We start from the raw sequence: 25,047 nt of genomic DNA, 5'->3' as shown, positions 1-25,047 counted from the left end.
TACTTCGGTAACATACTGTTTCTGTGTTTTTGTAAAGTGCATGCAGAGTCTTTGTATTGGCTATTAAACCAAGGTCAGAAATAACTTGTTTATAGTTAAAAATCTGGACCTGTGCTGTGGTGCTTGAAGCCTTCCAGCTCCTCTAGAGTGGATACAGAAAGGTAAATCTTATCTTGAGTCATATGCCAGGATAATTTAGTTGGTAGGCTAGAGGTAGCCGATAAAGGTACCTTTGCTTTCAGGTGACCGGTATCTGCTGTGGCAATGACTTTTGGGTTGGTTTTTTGGTTTTTGTTTTGGTTTTTTTTTTGCCAGCTACTCTGTTTCAGTCTCAGTAGTGCTGCCTGCTGCTTTACACACATGTTCAAAATTTTAGGAACAAAAAACCCCCATAATCCATTCAAGCTTCAGCCAGGCTAGCTTTTTTTACGTTTACTGCTTCTGTGTTAGACCCAGAAGATGAACTAATGTGCTTGAAGGGTAGTCTTGTTTAGATTTTTTTGGTTTGTTTATTCCTTAAACCAGACAGTGCTTGCAGGAACTGGGAAGTTTGAAGACAAGTGTTTGCAGAAAGTGTAGTCTATTTTATTAATCCAGTTGATAGTGTTGAAGGCAGAACAGCAGAAATCAGTAAAGTCTTTAGGATTTTAATTTAAGTATCAGCAGGCAGTTATAAATTAGCAGGAAGGTGCCAGTCTGTGGCTGTGAAGAAGACAGTGAGAATTAACACTTTACTACGAACAAAGATTGACTAAAAATGGGCATGTTTTGCTCCTTAACTCCTGCCTTCCCTCTAGAATCTCTCCATCTAAAGCCCTACGTGACCTGGTTGAGCACTTCCTCTGCAGTGTTAGGCCATGCTATAATTCAGCTGTCTGTGTCCTCATGTCAGAGTTGAGGCACTGCTACGTACATGGTCTTTCTGCTTCAGTAAGGGCTGGAAGCAGACCATGCTCTTTTTCTCTTTGTTGGCAGTATTTTTCCCCTCTCTCCAGCCAAGTACCAGAACAGAGCTGCAGTACAGTGGTATCAATAAGTGCCAGGATTGTATTATGCTGATGGTGTGCTGTGATACTTCTCTGGTAACAGTTGATTCCTTCGCAACAAAGATAGAAGTTATTGTGGGCAGGATTTGTTACATCCTATATTCTTGTTTACCCAGGGCATGTGTATTTAAGGAAGCTGTGCAAATTGTGTATAGTGTTGTCCTTTTTAAGGACCGGATAGGCATTATCCCCAGCTTGTGTTCTAAAAAGTTTGTTTTCTGTTTGTTTTCAGTAACTAAGGTGCTGACAAGTTTTGACTTCTTCATCCTCATAAACATGAGTGAAGTTCAGGCTATGGTAGAATTCTCCGTGGAGCTCCACAAATTCTTCAATGTGGATTTGTTTCAAAGAGGGTAGGTAGTGCGTTCTTTCAAACTTTACTGTGGTGGATGGCTGATGGGAAGACCTTATTGGGTACTGTCACATAGTGTTGCTTCGTGTATTATTGACCATTTTTATAGTGATTTGAAAAATCTTTATTCCTTATTGGAAAGGTGTATACCTTCTAGGAATTAAATGCTTGAACAATTTGGCGTAAAACTTAATTTGTAATAAACTATTTTTTGTCTAATTGGAAAATAGGGAAGCTCTGTAGATTTGGAGGGGAGATTATATTCTTATCCAGGCCTTTCCCCTTTCATATCTTAATTTCTGTAATCCCTTTTGTTTGAAATATGATAGGTGTTTTGAATCTTTTAAAAATGTTGCTGCTGCAATTAACTTACTAATTAATCAGTTTGGCAGTGGAGAAATTCACCAGCTTCTTCCTCCTCACGGTGTGCTGTGCCTCCACAGTTACAGAAAACTCCATACTGCCTCATTAGACTCTCCTGACCTCCTCTTATTCCACCTGGTCTCTGTAGAAGGCTTTTTCACATTCCTTTCATGTGCTATTACCTGATTGTCCCCAGATTACTTTCTAAGGTCATCCTTTTCCATGGCTTTGTAGGAAATAATCCTTTGTAGCTTATTTTTGAATTATTAAAGATTATTGCTCATCTAGCGTAGTGGTACATTGCCCTTCTGTCAATCTTCTAACAGACTACGCTAAAAATACATGTCGGTGTTGTAGTTCTTGTGATATTTGTTTTAGATAAATCTGGTTGAGGCTGTGTCAGTGTTTACAGACAGAGAACAATATATATCAGTGTTGATTTATGATAGCTGCTTTTTCCAAAACATTGTAAAATAACTTTCCTTAGAAATATTTTAGTAATAAGAAAATACATTCTCATTTTCAACCTTGTCATAATTCAAGGCAGGTGGTGGGGGGTTATTTTTTTGGCAGGGATTGTTTTTGGGGGGGGAGGGGTTGACAGGGTAAGTTGTTGAAGGTAAAGTAACAGGAAAATTTAATTGCCTTGGGATGCATATAGTTTCTCCACCTTGTATTAACCCTCTGAGGTGGGTATTTTAGGGAAGAGTGATATAAAAAAAATAGGTAGAATGGGAAGGAGCTCAGGAGAAAGAGGCACAAAATACGGTTATAAAACGTATCTTGGCTAGCTAGCCTCTTGTCTTTGCGATGTTACTGTTAATTTTCATCTATATTTTATTAAGGCTAGCTTTTCTCTAAATTTGACCTGAAGCTGGTACTGACAGAAGTGATTGCCCTTTGTGCTTGCTACCGTTTGCCCTCAAAGTATATGCAACAAACTGCCTATATCTTTTTAGGAAAAATTGTAATTTCACTCTTCATTGGAAGAGGAGGATTAAGGAAGGCTTAAGAGGTCTGTAACAACACTGAGACTATTCTAATTACTTCAACAAAAAAGCACAGTCTGTTGAACTGTGTCCTTTTTTAATCTCTGAAATCAGTGGGGAAGGAAGGGATGGAATATGGCAGCATGTTACCTCTAATAGAGAAGAGCCTGACGAGAAGAAAGTCTTTTGGTTGTCTTAACCTTACAATTCAAATGATTCCTCAGAAAGGTAGTTGAGAAGCAAAGCACAGCAGTATAATTACCGGTGCTCTACTTGGCGTGTTTCTTTTTAGCTTACTCTTTAAAAACCAGTAAAATCACAGGGGGAGTTCAGAGAGGCGAAATGCTGACATGGTGAGAAAAATGGCATGAGTAGATACTACCTTTTTGGTTTCAAGCTGAACCTTTAACTCTGGGCACATTCCCTTAGAAATCAATGTCGGGAAGGGGAGGGAGCTTCCAGAATAATTCAAAAGACTGTGTCATGTGGCCATTGCAATAATTTCTATCCATTTGGTAAGTTCTAGTATTTTTCTAGGGAACTGTCTTTGTATTAATTTGAGACAGGATGTAATATTTACATTGCTGGTGGAGCTCTTCAATGATATATTGAATCAGCAGAAAACAAAATCTTCAGTTTCATAGAATCATATAATACTTTGGGTTGGAAGGGACCTTTGAAGGTCATCTAGTCCAGCCTCCCCTGCAATGAGCAGGGACATCTTCAACTAGATCAGGTTGCTCAGAGCCCCGTCCAACCTGACCTTAAATGTTTCGAGGGATGAGGCATCTGCCACCTCTCTGGGCAACCTGTTCCAGTGTTTCACCACCCTTTTCCTTATATCTAGTCTAAATCTTCCCTGTTTTAATTTAAAGCCATTACCCCTTGTCCTGTTGCAACAGCCCCTGCTAAAAAGTTTATCCCCATCTTTCTTCTATGCCCCTGTTAAGTACTGAAAGGCTGCAATGAGGTCTCCCCGAAGCCTTCTCTTCTCCAGGCTGAAAAACCGCAACTCTCTCAGCCTGTCCTCATAGGAGAGGTGCTCCATCCCTCAGATCATCTTTGTGGCCCTCCTTTGGACTCTCTCCAACATGTCCGTGTCTTTCCTGTGCTGAGGGCTCCAGAGCTGGGTGCAGTACTCCAGGTGGGGTCTCACCACGGTAGAACAGAGGGGCAGAATCACATCCGTCAACCTGCCGCCCATGCTGCTTTTGATGGAGCCCAAGATGTGGTTGGCTTTCTGGGCTGTGAGTGCACACTGCCAGCTTGTGTCCAGCTTTTCATGCACCAGTACCCCCAAGTCCTTCTCAGCAGGGCTGTTCTCAATCTCTTTATCCTCCAGCCTGTATTGGTACCAGGGTTTGCCCTGACGCAGGTGCAGGACCCTGCACTTGGCCTTGTTGAACCTCATGAGGTTCACATGGACCCAATTCTTTAGCTTGTGCAGGTCCCTCTGGATGGCATCCAGTTCCTCACGTGTCTCAACTGCATCACTCAGCTTGGTGTCATCCGCAAACTTGCCGAGGGAACACTCGATCCCACTGTCCTTGTCATTGATGAAAATATTAAACAGTGCTGATTACAGTTTGGACCCCTGAGGGATACCACTTGTCACCGATCTCCATCTGGACATTGAGCCATTGACCTATGGCTGTGTTTAGTATGGCTTCTCTCAACAAAAGCCAGGTGTAGAACTGATTGCATTCTGGGTCTGTTTGGGATTGTGTGCATTCAGGAATACTCAGCTTAGTGTACCTGTCTCATGTGTTAGAGGCTTAACTACCCTCTGAATTATGTAAAATAAAATGTTGGCTATTGCAAGTAATCACATCAAGCTGATCAAGCTCCTTCTTAAAACTTAGTAGATTTTTATCCAGAGTGTTTGGTTGGAGAGCGAGTCCAGATTCTCACTCTTTTGGTTATTGGAGAAGTCATAATTTCCAGCCTAAATTTCCTTATCAGTTTTTAGTAATTTGTTTTTCTTACCAGCGTTGTCCTATGCTTTGAATGACTTTATCAGTCTGAGTGTTCACTCTGATGTATTTTTAGATGTCAGTCTTTTGTCTCTTCTATTAAATATGAGCTGAATCAGTTTGGTCATTTGAATAGGTGGCACATTCCCCACCCCATCTCTTTTTCTGTAGAGTTTGCATATCCCAATATCCAATCAAAACCATTATTATCTCTTCCTGATTTTATAACTGTGAGAAGAAATATGCCAGCTGTTGCATCAAACCATAGCATGTTTTCTTAGATCTTTAACTGTAGTGACTCTATTGCCAGAAGCACTTATGACTGTTTACGCCTACAATTAATTTGGTACTTTAGAAATTAATTACTAGAAGCAGTGTTGATGTCCGTATATCTGTGTGCTTCCAGGGTTACTTCAGACTAGATTTAGTCTCGTCCTCTGGACCAGATGTTTTGCATCGTGAGTGTATTTTGAAATTGTTCATACCAGTAATTCTTTCATACTTTCTGTCCCTCCAGGGGTTGAAGTGCATTTTGTGACACGTAGATCCCAGCCTGTGGTTTAGTTTTCTCAGGAGACATCTAGGTTATGTGCATGGAAAGATCACAGTGAACTGAACCAGCGTGTAGCAAATGGGGATCATTGGGGGAAAGCGCCTCAAAACCACTCTGCTGATCCGAACCAATCAGCAGTGCAGACTCAGCCAAAATTTATTGTTATATTTCACTCAAGACCAAATTGATCTCAAGGGTCCTGTAACAGACTCACTGTTTTCCTAACTCATACTTTAAAGCAGACTGGTCATTTTCTCTACTTTTAGAGAACTCTTATTATTCTAAGCAAGGAGATAGACACAGAGCAGGCACTTCGTTCTCATACATAAGACTTGTCTGTGTGTGTACCTCCTTGCTGCTCGTGTGGTTCAAGAAAGGTTGTTCCTATGTCTTTGGTGATTCTGGTGGTTAGCTTCTGAAAGTTGCACTGTAGCTGTAAGTATGTAGTATAGTTAAAGAACAGTTAAGTAGTATCCTTACCTAATAACAGCTATTTCATTATATTTTCTTACAACTCTGTGCAACTTGCTTAGAACCAAACTTAGTCCAGGTAACTCTGTTGGTTTATTTTAAACTACTGCTATATTGAAATAAGGCTTCACATAGTTTTTAAACTAGTGAAATGTGATCATGGAAATTTTTGCCCAAACACTGATTGATATGTGAGTATCACGTGACAGAATGAATAAAAGAAATGTAATTTTTTGGGAGTTGTGAGATCGAAGGCTATTTTGTCGTCTTAGTTCATAAAAGCTCTGGTTAGATTTAGGCTCTATAGTGCTGACTTTTTATAAATACAAAGGGAAGCATAACACAACCTGAGTGAGATGTGGACTCGAGAAGTGGAGAATGAATTGGCTGGAAAACTGGTTGGATGACTGGGCTCAAAGAGTTGTCCTCAGTGGTGCAAAGTCCAACTTGCAGCTGATGACTAGTTGATTGATACTGGGTCAGTACTGTTTAGTGTTTTGGTTAACAACCTGGATAATGAGACAGAGTGCCTTCTCAGCAAGTTTTTGAATTACGACGATTTACAGAGAATGGTTAGACACCCTGGAGAGAAGAGATGCTTTTTGGAGGGATCTAGGCAAACTGGAGAAATGGGCTGATAGGATCCACAAGATCAGGGCAAATGCAAATCCTCCAGATGGGGTTGAATAACCCCATATGTCAGTGCAGGCTGGGGGCCAACTGGCTAGAAAGCACACACAAAAAAAGTACCTGGGAGTCCTGGTGTACAGTGGGTTAAACGTGAGCCAGCAGCAGGGTGCTGTGGCAAAAGAAAGCCAATTGTATGTTGAGCTGTAACAGCAAGAGTGTAGCAGCAGGCGTAGTTTGGAAAAGAAAGCTCTCCATCCTTTTTGTGTTTTGCTGCTCGACTTCTACCAGCAGCTCTGCAGTGCTGTCAGGCTGTGTATATTTCCCACTTACTCAGTTTTCAAATCAGATGCTCATCTTTCCATACTGATTTTCCTCTTTGAAAAAATCTGCAAAATAGATGCTCAATACATTTATATTTTTGCCAGGAAAAAAAAAATAAAGGGTCTCATAAACTTAAGAACTATTAGAGTTACGGGGTTTCCCTGTGATAAGAGTCGCTGACCAGAGTCTGGGATATCTGGACATGTACAATCAGTTTAATATTGCTTTCTGTGCGGGAGATAGGGAGAAGTAATTTTTATCTGTTTGGCCAATATCTTTGGACAAAAGCTGTTTCCTGAAATAATTTTTTGCCACACTGACAATTACTGTGTCTCTGTCACTGTGCCTCCCTATTTATATTTCCATTCACATGTTGTCCTCTATTTCGCTAAGTCCTTTAGCATAAGGACTCTTCTGTGTTTGCACAACAGACAGCTAGTTAATTTATTAGATTTATTACTGAAAGGCCTATTCTGCCTACTGATAATAATCATTAATAAGAGTAACCTTTTTAATACTTTGTCAACAAGCTTGTTCCAGGTAACTGAAATGAAAATCGGTTTCAGACATAGAACAGATGACAGTGTTCTCTTGAAACATTTTCATATGCACTTAGGGCATCGCTTTCTTGTTTTTTCTAGTGGTGTTGTTATCAGCTCTAGATGGACATTTAGAATGTATGATGCCCTGGTAACGTGATTTTGACCAATCTTTTCCTGATGTTTAAAAGTTTGTGCAAGTATGAGGTTATGGGACACCAGTGGCAATTTTAGCACTGTTTGTAACAAAGTTTGGGATGTTTATTTGTAACACTTTCTGCTCTGCCTCCGGCCACTGCCTCTCCATAACTGTGAATGTTATTTAGAATGCAGTTTTTCAAACACAGTGTTACTGTAAGAGCAAGTTGTCTCTTTTACTCATTTTTCTACTGTGTGTGTGGATGCGTACCTCTCCACATTTACATATGTTTTGTATGTGTCAACATCCTGAATTGAAATACAAATGTATTGAGCGTTTCTGAATTCAAACATCTGATTACTGAAAGTGCCACAGTACTTTGTAGTGCTCAGTTTAAGTTGCAGTGTTCCACCACTGGATGATGAATCGTGATGTCTTAACTTGAAAGAGTTACGCCTTTCTTGTGGGTAGCAAGAGAAGTTTTCTGGTAACCCTCAATTGTGAGAAGATGAGATTTTCATTTCTCTGGAGCTGTGTATTGCTTTTTCACCTGTGAACTGGCTAATATAATGAGCTAAAGAAACCTAAGTGATGCTTTTAGTTTAGCCTAGCGCACACATTGCTGCAAGGTTTGCTTTGAAAACAGCTTTTGTCTATGATTTCCCTATCTATGTGTTCTTATAATCCCAATGTTAAATTATTATTTTCTCACCAATCTTTTTGTAATTTATCAGTAATACGCATGTGCGCACAACTGGCCAAAGCTGGATTTAGATGATTTTCAATAGTAATGTCTCTGTGTCTGTGCTTTGGTTTTGTTCTTTTTGGTAGCAGTTTTCTTTGCAAAGTAGAGTATCTGCAGCTTCATTGTGGGTTTCAGAAACAGAACTTGGTAAGGGGTTTTTTCAGCTAAGTGTAAATTTGCTGTTAACCTAAGTAGACTATAAACGGTGCAAGTAAAATAAAATAAAGTATTAACAGTAGGTTTTTATTATAACTATAGGTTTACATTTTTGCTCAGTGTGTCTAGTTATCTGTTGTTTGACTTTCTTGGGGGGTTAAAAGATTCTTGCAAAAGCACCTCCAGTCTACCACACTTTTAAAAGTGTTTTTGCTTTATAAATGCTGGTTAACAGATGCAAGAATAATATTAAATACCTTCTACAAAAGAGACTTTAGCAGATTCTAACTTAAAACACATTTTTAGAGGTGTATCATACCTGAAAAATTAGGTTATTGCTAGGATTTCAGTAGCGTTAAGTTGCTTGTGGACATAAGTCCCGTTGAAAGTCAAAGGAATTTTAGTTTTGGAGACTACTGGAAATTTAGACTTATATATTTTTCTCTTCCACAGACTTATGTTTTTTCCATGTGCAGATACTTACTGATGTGTCTGAGCGGCATTGACATTTTACACTTTCATGTGTATGGTTGTGTAATGTAGCATAAAAGAAAATACACTGAATCAGAGTATGATAATGAATCTCACTATGATTACACAGTAATTTCATAAGAAATAATGCAATATATGAAAAGTTGTATTTTTTCTGGATCCAATGAGTTGTCTACATTAATTTTATACTTTATTAACAGGAAATTAAAATTTGAAGAGTACACTTCCAGTAGGACCACTTTTTTTTTCTCTTGGCTACATCAGGAGTGAATAGGTTTTGTCCTTAAATAAAGAAATAGCCTCTGCTAACGTTTTGCGTTGTTAGCATATGATCAAATAACAAACTCTTAAGGGACAGGTAATATTGAGTCACGTGTTTGGTTTTCATACAGCCCAGTCATACTTTTACTTTCAAACCATGTTTCTGTATGACATAGCTTTCTGGAAATAAGTGTTGTGAATTGTCTTCTGACATGTAGCTTATCTTCTGAAGTATTGTACTGTGATCTTTACTTAATGTAATACAGTCTTTACAAAGCGAGAAGAAAGCTGTCAAATTTGTCTAACAGTTGAAAGATGAGCTCAGTTCTTCAGCTTATGATTTTAGAGTAATACAAATAGCAGTAATATGGGTTTAAGATTTGGAGGGCCAGGCTGTAAACTCAAGGGAATAGACTGTGTAGGAAAAATATTGCAAATACTTTTCTTTTGGTTTAATTTTTTAAAAGTGGATCAGTTTCTGATTCTAATTCAAGAGTGAATGCACACACACAGGTCCTGCTTGCTCTGAGGCAAGAATGGGTAAGACTGGGAATGAGCACTGAAAAAGTCATATATTAAGTCAGTATTGCTTCAGAAGTTAATAGCATCAAATATCTACCTAGCTCTTCTGATGCAGGGTGTCTGAGAGACCAATGATGTGGTCTGGTCCCAAAGAGCAGTAACAATTTGAACCATATGATGGTACTTCAGAGACTTGTTTTTTGGAAATAAAAGGCCTTGTATTTATTGAGAATAGGATTTGGAAAAGTAAATGGAAAATTGAGCACTGCTTCCTTTGAGTTAGCTGAGAAATTAAGGTTTTTGAAGTATACTCTGCCTTAGCTATGTGAGTGGAACTGAAAACCTGGGAAGGTTGTACTGCTTATCTTCAGATATCCGAGTACAGTACCTGTGTTAGGAGACTTGCAGCCACAGAGGACAGCTTATCTTGGGGTCATCTAGGCCCTTTGTAAATTGGGCTTCTGCTCTGAAGCCTAGAGAATCCTCCCCACCCCTGTGTTAATTTCTAAACGACTAGCCTACATCTTAAGAAAGTAAATCCGGTCCTGAAGCTACCTGTTTTAGGTATGTATTCTGATGTGTAAAGATGACAGTACCGGTGCTTATTCAATCGTTATTCATAGAGACATAGCTAACACTTGATAATTGTACTTGTCCTGGAGGTATGTTTTATAAAATCTTAAGTGTGTTGGGTTTTTTTCCCTGCATCCCCCCCCAATGAACCCAGGCGTTGAATTTGGCAAAATTCCATTTTTTTAAAAACAAAACAATAAAAGCCCAGATGTGTACTTATACCATCTTAACGTTGTGCCAGAGCCTGACAGCACTGTGATAGGTGCAGCTATTTTGTGTAACAGCAAGGTTATGTGTAATTGTGATATGGCTTACGTCATCTGTCCTCCTTTGAGGATTCTATTTTGGGGGTCTGTGTGCTTCCTTCTTTCTTTACGTGATCAAAGAATGGTGTGTATTGTGTATGTAAGACCAGGTACCATTTCACATTGCAAAGTAAAGATTGTATATCAGCTTGCCTTGCCATGAAAACTGCCAACAGAAACGTGATCAGCGAGTTTAGTTTAGTGAGGGAGTAAATGACAGTGCAAGACAGTATTGAGTATAAAGGGATTCTCTCTGGAGAAGGCCCATTTTTTTAATCTGTAGAACAATATAGCTAGCTTCTCTGTGTAGTATGAAGGTAGAATGGGAGTAGGTGTTAGCTGAAGACATCAGAATAATGGTTTCTTTAGTATGTACCTCTCTTCCTAAATCAGAGTTTTACTGAGTTCAGTATTCTGGAATGGCATGTGACAGCACTAGCAGTTTTAACTTTGCACTAAATCCATTTTTAGTCATTAAAATTTCTAATTTTGAGACTCTTTCATGGGTTAGCACTCTTTTGTCCAGAAGCTTGTAGCTCCTGCATAGGCTTAGAGTTCAGACCTCTCCCTCTGGTAAAAAGCAGTGAAAAATCAGTCATTCCTAAGTGTTCTGCCCTGTTTATGTGTGATTGGTTAATACACATAATAGTTAGAGCAGAAAGGTGATTGTGTTAGTTTTTTAAGTTTGCCATGCGTAGGTGTCTGAAGGAAGGGAGAGAGAAAGATGGTCATTCTTTCTTCCAAAGTCTGGACTACCTCATGATACAACAGGAGTTCCTGGTACAGTGTCTTTTTGTGTCTCTTCCGCTGCACATACCTCTAATCATACCTTTATGTACACCTGTATCTGTAATCACAAACAGCAGTTTACTGGATCATCACATACTTCAGAGAGCATACAGCTTTATGTGAATATGTAACCAGGCTCAGTGCCACCACCAAACTCAGGCTTGCTGCCTCTGCTTCAATCAGGTGCTTTCTCCAAAATATCTTCCTCCTTCAGTCCTTGAACATCCTTCCAATTACTATACTCCATATAAATTAACTTCTCAGATTTTCGGATTTATTTTTACCTTATTTCATCCCCCTCCACTCATTCTCCCTTTCCCAGGTTCTGACTTGTGTTGGCAGTTGGGAGGGAAGCTCAAAACACCTTCAAAGGGTTAGAGGCGCTCCAGACTGGAGAGTTATGTCATGCTTATCCATAAATAACTCCATTTGTTTCTCCACAAAGTTTTTAAAATTATTTTTAAAATGTTTCTTGTTTCTCCAAAAAGGAAGTGAATACCATACGCCAAATGATCAAGACGTCTGCTGGTACTTATTTTGTATTTTCATGTGTTTCTAACACCAGAAGTAACTTTCAGGCTATTGGAGGTAATCAGACTTGGGGAGGGGGGGAGAGGTGTATTTTTCACCTGTACCACTTTCTTTGATATGGATGGTTGTGTAACTAACTGCCTGAGCACTGATTTTGGTGGAGTGAGATGGTGAGAAAGTGCACCCAGCGTGGCCTGCTGGTAGCACCATGAACTTGAATCTGTTGTGAAACAGTGATCTCATCTATGGATTTGTAGTTGGCTTGAGCCAGTACAACTGCACGTGTCTGCCAAAAGGTGTGAAATGCATGGTCATCTCCTCTTTAGTTTGCTTTTGCAGTCATGCAGTTCTGTGGCCAATAAGACAGGCTTGCTTTTAGCAGCAGTGTGGTCTGAGAGTGGGTTGAGCTGGCAGGAGCACTGAGCTAAGGGTGTAGATGTTACAGGTGGGGAGATCCGTTGGACAGCAGCTGCCTGAATAGCATGGCCCTGCTTCTGGTGCTTCCTGTGTATCTGCAGTAATGCTCTTTCTGCCCGGTGGTGAGTCAGGTCAAAGTGGTCAGCTAGCAGAAAAATAAAAAAAACCCAACAGAATATGATTCTGGTTTTGCCAGTTTTATCTCTCTGGATCACCTTCCACAGGATCAGATATCTGTCACTGCTAGTGCAGAAGGACTCGAAAATACACAGAAGGAATAGAATCCCTACTGCTATCACCAGCTAACTTTTGGGCTGGTCTAACTGTAGTGCTGGACTGCGTCCTGAGAGAAATGTCTGTAACTGTTTGAACCTCTTTGTTAGGAAGACATCTTTTGAACAGGAGAGGCCACTATGTCAGTATGATCTGCTGAGCAAGAACAGCCCAGAGATTAGTATGTTTTGAAACAAAACCTCTGTTTGAACTTCTGCATTCATCTCTGTTGGCATCCCTGCCCGTAGGATACAGAATTATGACAGACATCAGGTATGTCAATTCTAATTTCCCTAAGCTCTCATGTAGAGATAGAGAGCTTGCCTGGCAATGCCAGTTCGCAGAGTTTCCGCCTTCCTTGCTGCTGGCTGCTTCATGCCACCGCAGTGCACTGCCCTGTCGGTTGTGCTGGCTGAGCTGCTGTAGCACCTGCTGTAAGTTGAGCTGCTGAATCAGTCCAGTGTGCAGCATTGCTCTGCAAGTGCTGCATTGGTGTAATCGAGGGGGGCAATATATTGCCGCAGAGGGGCAAGAGTGAGTGTCTTGGGAGGACAGGGCAGAGGAAGAGGGGAGAACAGAACTCCTTAAACTTGATTTCTTGCAAAAATACTTACATTGTAAAAGTGTCATCTCTTTTTCAAGACATTATTCTTGGTATTTCTTTATTATGAGAAGGGGCAGGATTTCCCAGATGCCAGTTTGCATGAGCAGCAAAGAGAAGGACTTGGACAACTGCGGAGTACAGAGGGATCCACCCCTGGTATCTGCTGGGAAAAGCTCCCTAATCAGCCCCAGAATGCCAAATCCCTTTCCATAGGTTAGCTCTGAAAGGAGGAAGGAAGAGATGATAGAAAGGTGAGTTTGCTGACACCCAGAGCAGCAGAGACCCCCAGCTTCCAACTCGCTGAGGACAACCTGGGTTCTTCTTCAGTGGGTTTTGCAGATCCCAGCTTACAGGGAGCAGTGATGGGAGGGCAGCCTCATAAGGGGAATACAAGAATTCAGGTACCCATGCCCGTGGAAAGACTGGGGCTCCTCAGTGTACATATACAGTAAATCATAGTATCACTTCGGTGATCATTTCTGTACTTCAGTCCTGTTGCTGTGTTTAGTGCTGCTTCTATGCACTTTTTCCCTTTTCCCCTTTATATTGTTCTGCCCTTCTCAATTTTCCTCTCGTAGTCTTTTTGCATGCCTTCCCTTCAGCAATCTTTGTTTCCTACCTTTCCTGAATACATTCCTACATACAATTTATTTCACATTATATTGGATACTGTCAGAAGTGTTCTTCAATGCTCATTACAGTTTTTTCAAAATAAAAGCCTTTGACAAAATACAGACTTTAGAAAAATATTTTTGTTTTTTGTTTGCTTGTTTAATTTTTTAGACTTGTTGAACAGGTTCAGTAGTCACTGTCTGTCGTGGGGGTATCCAGCTTGTGGAACCTGGCAGGAGAAAAAGGGGTTTGACTAGTTAGTCTGTTTGTGCCCATGTAATTTGTTTAGTTTATTTAAACTGGTATTAGAAGGTTAACTCTTGTGAGTTTGGATTTTTAACTTTGTTTTTCTAAGGGTATGTTTGCTGGCATGTACTAGATGGGGTAGGTGTTAGGAGAGCGACGATATCTTTGCTGTAGGAGGTGGCTCTACCATGGCAAAAATAAAAAGTCTATCCAAGAACAGCAACTTTTTCATTTTCCTGAAGGGGTAAGAAGTGGAGTGTTTGGGAATCTCTTGCTTTCAGATCTTGAGTGCTCACCTTACTCTTTGACATTCATGGGCTTTTAGGATCTTCTTAATAACTATGTGAATTTTGGAATTTAGAGAAACATATCTTGACTTCTGCTGCTAATGTTTCTTAGCTGGCTTCTAATATTGTTGTAGTAATATTCTCTGAGATTATTTCTTAAGAATTATGTTAATAATGAATGCATAAATACAGTACACAGTGAGCAGATCTGTTTCTCTCAATCTTTTTAAGAGTTGAAACTCTTGAAGTTGAGGAAGAAAGTAATTTACAGGAAGTGGCAGTACAATTTCATGTTATTTCTGAGTGTGCAGTCCCACCAGTAGCTGAACCTGACCTAACCCCATGTCATGTCACTGAAGGGAGTAGTCCAACTTTCTCCTCTGCCTGTGCCGTCCTGCCTTCTGTAACAGCCCCTGCTGGATTCTTTTTTTTCCCTTTCCAGGTGGATGAGCATGTTGATTTGATTTACCCGATTTATCTGATTTATGGTTGCTGGAACATCAAAACTTGTTTGAGGAGGGACAAAAACATGTAAAAGTGGTTTTGGACTGTAAGTTGCTCCTACTGGTGGTAGCACTGTCTTAAGCTGACTTAAATGAATCACGAAACTATGCCTTGCTTGAAGGAGAAACAATAGATGCTTCTGTGAAAGACTATTTTTCTTTCTTAGTGTCCTAATAACATCTCAGAGCAGTATGTTACATTTGAAACTACAGTGATTCAATTTAAAAAATTTAACTAATTGAACTAGAGTAACTAATGTGACTTCCTTGTATGACATAGCTTTCTACAGAGGAAAAGATGATGATGTTGGTAAGGGATAAGAGTGATGACCTTCATTTGATGTATCTTACGTAAGACACGACAGTTCACATGGGATTTTTTGTTGGGATTTTTTGCAACAGTTTTCTTTGTGGTACCTGAATTCCTGTCTCTGGTTAAATGTATGATATATTTGCTATTAAAACAGAGACTGCCTTTCACTAAAATAAGCTGCAAAGTGAATTGTAAGGCTTGTATACTTGTGTGGTGGGTTGACCCTGGCTGGATGCAGTCCTTTCTATGGGCTACAGTTCTTCAAGAACTGCACCGGTATGTGCCCCTTCCATTGGGTGCAGTCCTTCAGGATCAGACTGCTCCAGCGTGGGTCCCCCATAGGGCCACAAGTCCTGCCAGCAGACCTGCTCCAGTGTGGGCTCCTGTCTCCGTGGGTCCACAGGTCCTGCCAGGAGTCTGCTCCAGGGTGGGCTTCCCGCAGGGTCACAGCTTCCTTCGGGAACATCTACCTGCTCCAGCATGGAGTCCTCCATGGGCTGCAGGGGTATAGCCTGCCTCACCATGATCTTCACCACAGGCTGCAGGGCAGTCTCCACTCTGGTGCCTGGAGCACCTCCTGTCCCTCCTTCTTCACTGACCTTGGTGTCTGCAGAATTTTTTCTCTCGCATATTCTCACTCCTCTCTCTGGCTGCAGTTTCACCGTTTTTCACCCCTTCTTAACTATGCTATCGCAGAGGCACTACCACTGTTGCTGATGGGCTCAGCCTTGGCTAGTGGTGGGTTTGCCCTGGAGCTGTCTGGCATTGGCCCTGTCAGACATGGTGGAAGCTTCTAGCAGCTTCTGACGGAAGCCACCCCTGTAGTCTGTCCCTGTCTCCCTGCTACCAAAGCCTTGCCATGCAAACCCAATGGCAACTTGATTACTGACAGATGAGAGGAACAGAATTGCACAGTTGCAAAACTTTAAAAATTTGAAAGACCAGTAAATGCCAGAAAATGAGTTGTCAGACTTGTCTTCTGGTCTCCCGTCTGTTGTATTTGCTAAACCTTGATTTAAAAATTAACATGTTATGATGTGTCTGAGCAAAAACTGCTGCCTGTTTGCAAGGGGTAGAACTTTGAACAATTGTGACCCTAGTTACCAGAAAATCTCTACATCCCATACCTTTGTGCCCAGAAAACCAAAACATTCAAGCCACTCAGTGGTTAAATACTTGTGATGTTTCATTTGTGAGGCTATTATGCTGAATCAAAAAGTCAAATAAAAAAAAACAAACAACTTTCAAGCTAAATAGAGTTAGAAAGTTGTCATATAAGGGAATATGGGAAATCATGAACCCTGCAGATGAGCTTCACAGGGCTGTTATAATTTAAAGATGCAAGGTAATCTAGTATCATTTCTTTCTTGTTCCCTTCAGTAATAACAGGAAATAAAAGAGGAACTAAAATTATAAACATAGACTAATATAATTTAAGATTTATTTGATTAAATAAGAGCTAATCTAGTATTATATGTTTATATGGCTCTTTAAAAAAGCAATACTTATTTGAGAGTACTTCCCTTTCAAGTTTGTAAATAAGCATTCATAACCACTGCAGGAATTCTGCCTGAGTGTGCCTGTGGTAAGAACATGGGGAAAAGGCTTTTGTAATAATAAGGCAAAATCCCCAGCTGCATTTACTTTCCCCTCTCTCCTGTCTTATGTACTTAATCCTGTTTCATAACAAGCTGCTGTGACTTATTTGAGGTATTAGTCTCCCAAATAATTCTCATCAAACTTTTGGTCTAATAACTGTTTTGTTTGTATATATCTTTATATATATCTGTAATTGTCAGAAGTAGTGTGGGCCATAGACATGTCAGGTACTTTTTAAAAGTAATCCACTTTCAAGAAAACTTGCTTTCAAATAAATGGGAACCTTTTATCTATTTCCTGTAAGTTTGCCCTTTGTTTTATTTATCTTAATAAAAATATGTTAGCCAGCTTGGAAATACCTGGATTTTTCATAGAAGGGGATTGATAAAAGATTTTAAACAAAGTATTTTGGGCATGATAATCTTCCTGCTGCTCAAGTATCTGAATTAGAATTTCTTAAATGAGATAAACCCCATAATTATAGCAGAGTGTATTATCATATTGGTCCGTATTAGAAGGACTTACTACAAAGTGATTGCAAGATAAGAATCTTTTTGTGTGTTCTATACCTGTATTAAATAATTTCCTGTCTAGATAAGCCTTGTAACTAGTTTAGTGGTGATTTGGTAGTCTGTGGGCCCCAGGTGGGTTTGGTAGGATTAAATTTTTATAGATGACTGTGCATTTCTCCTGGTGGGGAAAATTACGGAACAAGTCCAATGACGTCTCTTCTCTTTTTACATTAGTCACTTTGAGAATCAGCATTTCATTACCTGTGCTTTATTCTGTGGGTTTTTATATTCTCTGATTTCTGTTCCCTTACACCTTATTTTACTCCCTTTCTGATTTTCCTCTTTGACCCTTGTGTGCCTTTGCCTGGATTGCCTTTTTGCAGAATGAGGTTACCAAACAAATTTGTGGTGGTATTTAAAATAGAGTATTTGTGTTCCAAGATCATTTGAAATGCTTTAAACATCAGAAGCATACTCAGATTGCCTTGAAAAATGCGTGTATGCTGGCATTGGTCAGTATAGGCTTGTGACTGTTTGTGTGAAATGCTAGATATGCTGCTTTTAAGACAGATTTTTATAAATCCATGAAAGAATTATTAATGCAGGGTCTGTGCAGTAGCAAGGGGCTTAGCTTGTAGGACAGAGGGATGTTGAATAGAAGTAAAAGAACGTTCTCTCTTGTTGTTATATTCTTTCAGTATTTTGCTGACTCAGCCTCTCACCACAGCAGGAGTTTCTGTTGGTGCAGGTTTGCTTCTGTGGGAAGAGGTGTGATGTGTAGAAGATCCGTAGAAGACACGGCTCTGCCAGGGTCACTCTGACAAAGCCATTACGTCGCTGCCTCCAGAGCTGTCTGTTTCTCAGGAGACTCAATCCTCTGTGCATTTTTCTCACAGTTCCTCATTTCAGTGCCACGTTCTGGATTTACACAGCAGTGCTGCATCTTCAGCTCCATTTCCCTGTGTGCTAAATGAAGCAGGCTTGCCTGAGCCACTGCTCTTTCCCCTTGGAAAAAGGAGAAAGAGAGAAGTCTTAGTGGTGGTCTGTAGTGGGGAGTGTTTTCAACCGGGCCTTGCATTTAGTAGATCCTGAGAGCTCTCCTGCGGTTTTGCATATGCAGGGTCACAGCTGTTCCTTTCTTTGGTGAACTGATAAATTTAGAAGCTGCCCTGCAGGTGACCCAACGTGCATGTGAATTTTGCAGTCCGCGATGTTCAATGTTTGCTCTTGTTAATGTGACTGAACACATTTAAGTGTGCAGTGAGCACACTGGGATTCATGGAAGAGGAAAGGTCGGACTCTGCCATGCGCGCTTCTGCCTTTCCTCTGCCTGGCAAGAGGAACTGCAAAAAAAGTTTCATCTCGATGAATTGTATTCTGAAGCTTTTTCAGGACATACGTTTCCCTTGGGATGTACTTCAGCTGGCGAGGTGGTTTTTCAAGTAAATGCTCATGCAGCTATCTCTGTAAAAGCACATACACTGTTTTTTATGCATGAGATTATTTTTTTAAATAACGGTTGTCCTTTATGACTGCATTTGCACACATTACTGCCTGTGGTTCCATGTGAGAGCATTAAAAAGTCAAACAACCATTACTTCCTACATATCCTTTTTTGTTTGTAGCATGATACGTTCCGGTTATTGCTAAACCTACTTTTTGCTCAGTCTATAAATGATGATGACACAAAACTGGGAGGGGTGGCTAACATGCCGGAATGCTGTGCTGCCATACAGCGAGACCTGGACAGGCTGGAGAGTTGGGCGGAGAGGAACCTAATGAAATTCAACAAGGGCAAGTGTAGGGTACTGCACCTGCGGAGGAATAACCCCATGCACCAGTACAGGTTGGGGGCTGACCTCCTGGAGAGCCGCTGTGTGGAAAGGGACCTGGGAGTCCTGGTGGACAACAGGATGACCTTGAGGCAGCAATGTGCCCTAGTGGCAAAGAAGGCCATTGGCATCCAGGGGTATATCAAGAAGAGTGTGGCCAGCAGGTCAAAGGAGGTCATCCTCCTCCTCTACTCTGCCCTGGTGAGGCCGCATCTGGAGTATTGTGTCCAGTTCTGGGCTCCCCAGTTCAAGAAGGACAGGGATCTGCTGGAGAGGGTCCAGCAAAGGGCTACTAAGATGATTAGGGGATTGGAGCATCTTTATAATGAGGAAAGTCTTAGGCACTTGGGTCTTTTTAGTCTAGAGAAAAGAAGACTGAGGGGGGAACTTATCAATATTTGTAAATACTTAAGGGGAGGATGGGAATGGGGGGATGGGAACAGTCTTTTTTCAGTGGTGCCCAGTGATAGGACAAAAGGTAATGGGCACAGACTTGAACATAGGAAGTTCCATCTTAACATGAGGAGGAACTTCTTTACTTTGAGGGTGGCAGACCATGAAACAGGCTGCCCCGAGAGGTTGTGAAGTCTCCCACTCTGGACACAATCAAAACCTGCCTGGATGCTGTCTTGTGTAACCTGCTGTAGGTAACCCTGCTCTGGTGGGGGGGTTAGGTGATCTCCAGAGGTCCCTTCCAACCCTGACCTGATTCTGTGATTTTCAACAAATGTGATGAAAAAAACTTACTTAAGCCCATCTAAATGATGGTCCCAGTGAAAAAAGAAACCTGTCAATTTTCCTGTGTGGGAAAGCATTTTCTGGCACATGTCAGATTTTGAATCTTCGAGATTTTAATGCAGCTTGATTGTAACTATTTAATCCTTCATACCAGATAGACAGTAGAGGTCTCCTCTGCCTACAGGAGAGCAGTAATTCTAACTACCTTTTTCAGAGGACCTTTTTGTACAAGGTCTGTAGTAAGGACACTAAGCTCCAGCTGTCCTTGAACCTTTTAATAATGTAGGTATGGATTTACATATTCTTATAGTGATGACCAAATGTGATAAATGGATATCAGCAAGTACACGCATTTATTTACTGAAGAAAGACTGCATAGACTGGGGTTGGCAGAAATCTCCTGGATATTTATAAGCTCTCCATCAGTGACTTTGGCTTTGCTTGTGTATGCTGTCTCAGTAAACATTCAAATATTTAGGCGAACTCTCACATTGTGAAGCAAGTGCAAAGGTACCTCTTGGGGGATGGATGTGGAACTGTTTCAAGACAAAGCTTTTAAGCAGTGCAACTAGAGCAAGAGATCTGGTGTTCATCCTCAACCTCATGTCTGTGGCCAAGATAAGTAAAGGTAAAAGCTGGAAGCATTTAGAGAAAGAGAGGTTGGCAGACTTTCAGAGTTAGTGTTGTGGATTGTCTTTTTTTTTCCCCAACTCTATGACATTGGAAATTTAGTAGGATCTGGAAGATGGTGCCTTTCAGAGAAGCAAGCAAATCGGCCTTTGAGAGGTATCTTGCCTGTGTACACGCAGGAATGTCTTCCTGAGGTTAGACTTGGGAAAGCCAGGAGCTGGAATATGCTCGGTTCACAGCTGTCTCTTCAACTTGTTTTGTGTACGAGCTTCCAACCGTATGCACTTCTTGCTCTGTTGCCTTTTGGTCACCACTTTGTAAATTGCTGAACCCTGTTTTATAGGTTCCATTTAACCTCTGGGATCATAGACTGATTCAGGGTGGAAGGGATAGTAGCATGTCGTCAAGTCCACCCTCATGCTAAAAGCAGGGTCAGCGCTCGATCCAAACCATGTTACTTGGAGCTCTGTCCCCTCAGGTCTTGAAAGCCTCCATGGGTGGAGGTTCCACAACTTACGTGGACAACCTGTTCCATTCCTTAAGTATCCTTAAATCTCAGTTTGTTCTGTCGCCCTTTGGAGGCTGTCTTTCAAATCACTCTTCCATCAGCAACATGAACCTCAAGCAGTTGTAACCTGCTTCTTGTCTTGACAAAATGGTGCTAAAGACTCACGCAAAATCTTTTCTTTGTGTGGTGTCAGACCTTCATCCAACTGTTAGTCTGCTGCTCATCCCAGATTTCTTCCCTGCATTGCCTGTACTGCAACGACTCAGGTTAAGACTCTACTTCATTAGCTGCCGTTGGAGCCTAGGCTTTTAAAATGCCAAACCATAGCTGTATCATAAAAGACGATCCAAATGCATCATGCTGAATTATCAGATGGTGGTTCTAAACATCATGGCATAATCTAACAACTATTGCATATCAGATTCTTGCTTCTGGTGCATTTTGAATGCATTTTTTCATCATACTGTAAATTACAGTTCTTGGTGTCATTTCTGTTGTTTTATTCTCTGTTCAGTGAAATACTCAGCTATCCTCCTTCAGCTAATGGAGCAAAAGATAGCAAAAAGTCCATATACTGATGGATGAGGCTGTTTTCATGGGTGATTAATGTGTGTTCTTACAGTACACCACCTTTCTGAATACCATTGATTCTTCAAAACAAGGAGAGTAGCTTTAAAGCATTTTTGTCAAAATATTTCTGACTTCTTTGTTAGCTGAAAACTGCAACCTTTAATAACCTGAAAGTGATGCTTTCCTCATTTAATGCAGTCAAATGAGAGATTAAGGGACAGGTTATAACAAATTACTCTTCAAATATCTTTGCAAATAAATCACTATTAGTCTAAGCTTTAGGAATCTCAGCACTTTCCTGGAATCTTAGTGTGAATTGCAAAGCTTGATCTATTTTCTTTTTTGAATATTTCTGCTCTGGAAAACAGTTTTACATAAATCTTGAAATTAACGTAGAGCCCCTGTCCTTACTATCAGCAAGGCATTTTTCCAGGTTGCCGTCAAGAGTCAGGACTTGAGAGGGAGCCAGATTGGTGCAGGGTCAGTTCAATATTCCTCTGTTGTGTTCCTGGGACTACGGTTGTGCGTCAGAGAAAATGCGCTGTACTGAGGTTGGGCATGTGAATCTTACTGACTTTGCTTTAGCACGGGCCATGCCCGTGATGCCCATGCATGATACAAACATACAAATGTTTGTATCATGTTCTCCATTCCTTTGGGCTTCAGGAAGGCATTTTAGTATAGACACACTGATGGACCTTAACTGTTACACCCTCTGAAAAGTTGTAGCACTAAGCCTGCAACTGCCTGATTAGGTCTGCACATGCCACCTCTTGGAAGATGCTGGAGTGGGGTTTAAAAGAGTTGGTAGACCCAAGCTACTTCATCTATTTGAGCACATTTGGTGTACCTTTGGTGGCGTGTTGTGTAGCATTGTTACTGTTTGGGATTTCTCTCTACCCCAGGGTACTTTCATGCTCTCCTTACATAAGATAATAGAGACTTGATTGTATTCAGATCTTATTATTTACAGTGTTTTAAGGATATTTGGGGTAATTGAATGTGATAGGTGAGTAACAAGTCTTCGATGCTGAATTGTTATGTGGAGGCCCAAGCAGATACACTAGAATAGATCAGGTTTATAGGTCAGTTGTTGTGTATATGAGAACTGAGCAGTATTTGTGGTACAGCTGGGAAATAGTTGAGAGTGCTTTGGTTTGGTTTGGTTTTCTTTTAAATAGAAAAGGCAGCATTGTAACACAAATTTATTAATGAGTTGAACCAGAGATAGAAGGAGGATGAGGAAGGCAGAGCTTGGAGTGACAGGGCTCAATGCGTTTTTTTAAAATTTCTTTTAAAATTTGCTGTCAAATGAGGAATGTATATCTTAATTTTATAAAGCATTTCCTTATTTTACACATTAGAAAATGTAATTTGTTTGTGAATAAAGTACCCGGTTTCGGTATCGTAGTTCTTCATTTGCAGATAGATCCTTAATATATATGGCATTTAAAGATGAATGGCAGTGAATAATTTGGGTAAATACCGTGTAGGAGTTTGTTTTTCCTACTTAAATGTCTTGATGCAGTTAAATAATTGTTTTAAAGATCTAGGCATAGATTTTGAATTAATGTTTACATATTTGCCCTGAGCTGGATTTTATTATTCAGATTAACAGGTGAATGTTTATGTTATAAACTGCTTAAAGTATAAATCCGCTGAAAATCAAAGCCACCTGTCTCAAACAAGCAAACTACACCTTCATCTCCCCATTAACCCAAATTAAAATATATTGGGTAGGTAAAGGGTTTACTGGATAAAGGGTAGAATAATGTGCTTTTGATTAATTGCTAGCAAGTAATAATAGAAAAAGAAGGATGTCCTAACAGCAGTTTGGTTTCACAAATTACATTCTAGGCACAAACAATTCTATTGATTGCTTTCTTTGACACCCAGGTTGTAAACGGTCACTTAATAGCATCTTTAGGGCAAATGAGTCTTATTGCATTAAGTAATAGGAATATCACATTGCACCTTTCTTCCGGTTTGGTGCACAGTTTTTTATTTTGCCTTTGCCTTTCATTTTACCTTGTTACAGTCCTAATTCATTGATCTATCCACATGCGGTAAAGTTATTAAGCCTTAGATAAATTTATGCTCTGTAGACCTGTTATGTGGTTCTAAACATGAACTGAGAATGATGCAGATTTTGGATATTCTAAAGTCTAACAAAGCGACCCAGTTTGGTAGAAGGTTAGGGTGAGATGAATGGCATGTCTCTGAACTACTGAGACATAATATTTAATGTAAACCGTGCCAATGCTACTGCATTCTTTTTTTAATACCTGAAGTAACAAGCAGTATACTCTGCCATGACAGGCCTGTCATTTGGATCATGGGAAGGTGGAGCTTGTAGTGGTAGAGTGTCAGGCTCTTGAGAAATGTTTACTGTGGATCCAGAAATGACACTGAAATTGAGGCTGGTGGAAAGTATCTCCTTGCAGAGGCTATTATACATTATAATGTATCATGTGTCCTCGGTATAGGTGGAATAAGTAACTAATTGAATGATGGAAGTCACATCTGACCCAGACAAAAGGAGAATATCAGTATACTAGATTGCATCCTCCTGGATGCAATCTCCGGATTAATGTTGAGAGGCCTCTCTTAATCTACTCAATTCCTTACACTCTTGGAGAAGATGACTGTGAAAGCATAATGTTAATTTCATTATTTTTTTTAATACAATACAAAATTAATTAATTTGCTGTTGATGAACAGTTAAGAAGTGTATATGGAATCATGTTTGACCTGCGGGTTTCTAAAAATGAAATGAAGCATTGTTTGACATACAGTTTTGACCAGACTGAAATTGAATTTTTAATTTTGTGGAAGGATTAAATTAAGAATTTTTTTATTGGTTGATTTTTAGGCTGGTACACAGTTGCATCAGTTGCTAGTGAAGTCCTGGGTGGTCAGAAGCCAAAATCAGAACAACACAATAGATTAGAGTAATTTGGATTTGGATAGTGGGGATGATGAAAGTGAGCCATAAGACTGAGTGGGTATACACCCTTAGTGGAATACAAAGGGTAAATTGCACACTCATATGGGCATTTAAGACCATGCTTCTGCCTAAAAAGGCACTTTTGTCTTCTTACTCTCTACTTGTGAATGTTCTTGCTTCCTCCCTTTTGTTGGTGTTAGTGTTACTGTGTGGTGGGTCATGTCAGCTCACTGAGGAGCTGAAACTAACCCCTTCATAAACAAATAAATTATTTGAAATGGGATGAAATTGAGAGAATGTATCATCTGACTGTATTTATGGGTGCTTGTGTCACGTAAAGACTTCCATAAAATCATATGGGTGACAATTAGGGATTTCACAGTTGAAAGTAGTATGGAACCTGAATAGGATTAAAAACTGTTAGACGATGGGGACAGACACCCAGAAAACAAAGACTTTTGTGTTGATTTTTTTAAATTTTAGACTTCAAATCTGCTCTTCCTGCCTTTGATAGCATAAAGCCAATAGTACTATGTTTTAGCATGGCAAGTACTGTCCTATTTTGCTTAGTGTGACCACTTATTTGGACTTTTTAATATCTAGTGCAAGCAACAGAGAGTGTCTGGTAAACAGTGTGTTTTCTGGGCACCCTGGTGGTGGGAGGGTTGGGGACATGTTGCAGTTTCACAAATAGCTCCTTCAGCAG

The 25,047-nt window shown here is 40.3% G+C and overlaps 1 protein-coding gene across 3 annotated transcripts in view; it reads left to right on the top strand.

The window, feature by feature from the left end:
- Positions 1-1,322: 1,322 nt before the first annotated feature.
- The window catches only part of FAM135A (family with sequence similarity 135, member A), a 78,847-nt gene continuing 55,122 nt past the window's right edge, over positions 1,323-25,047 (top strand). For all 3 annotated transcript variants that reach the window (XM_009888848.1, XM_009888846.1, XM_009888847.1), the window contains exon 1: positions 1,323-1,399. In XM_009888848.1, the coding sequence (XP_009887150.1) occupies positions 1,323-1,399 (77 nt within the window). The remainder of the gene's footprint in view (positions 1,400-25,047) is intronic.

The sequence above is a fragment of the Charadrius vociferus genome, unplaced genomic scaffold (genome assembly GCF_000708025.1).
Source record: "Charadrius vociferus isolate BGI_N301 unplaced genomic scaffold, ASM70802v2 scaffold247, whole genome shotgun sequence".
Classification (NCBI taxonomy): domain Eukaryota; kingdom Metazoa; phylum Chordata; class Aves; order Charadriiformes; family Charadriidae; genus Charadrius; species Charadrius vociferus.
Note: the sequence above shows the minus strand (reverse complement) of the source record. Positions and strands in the feature narration are given on the sequence as shown.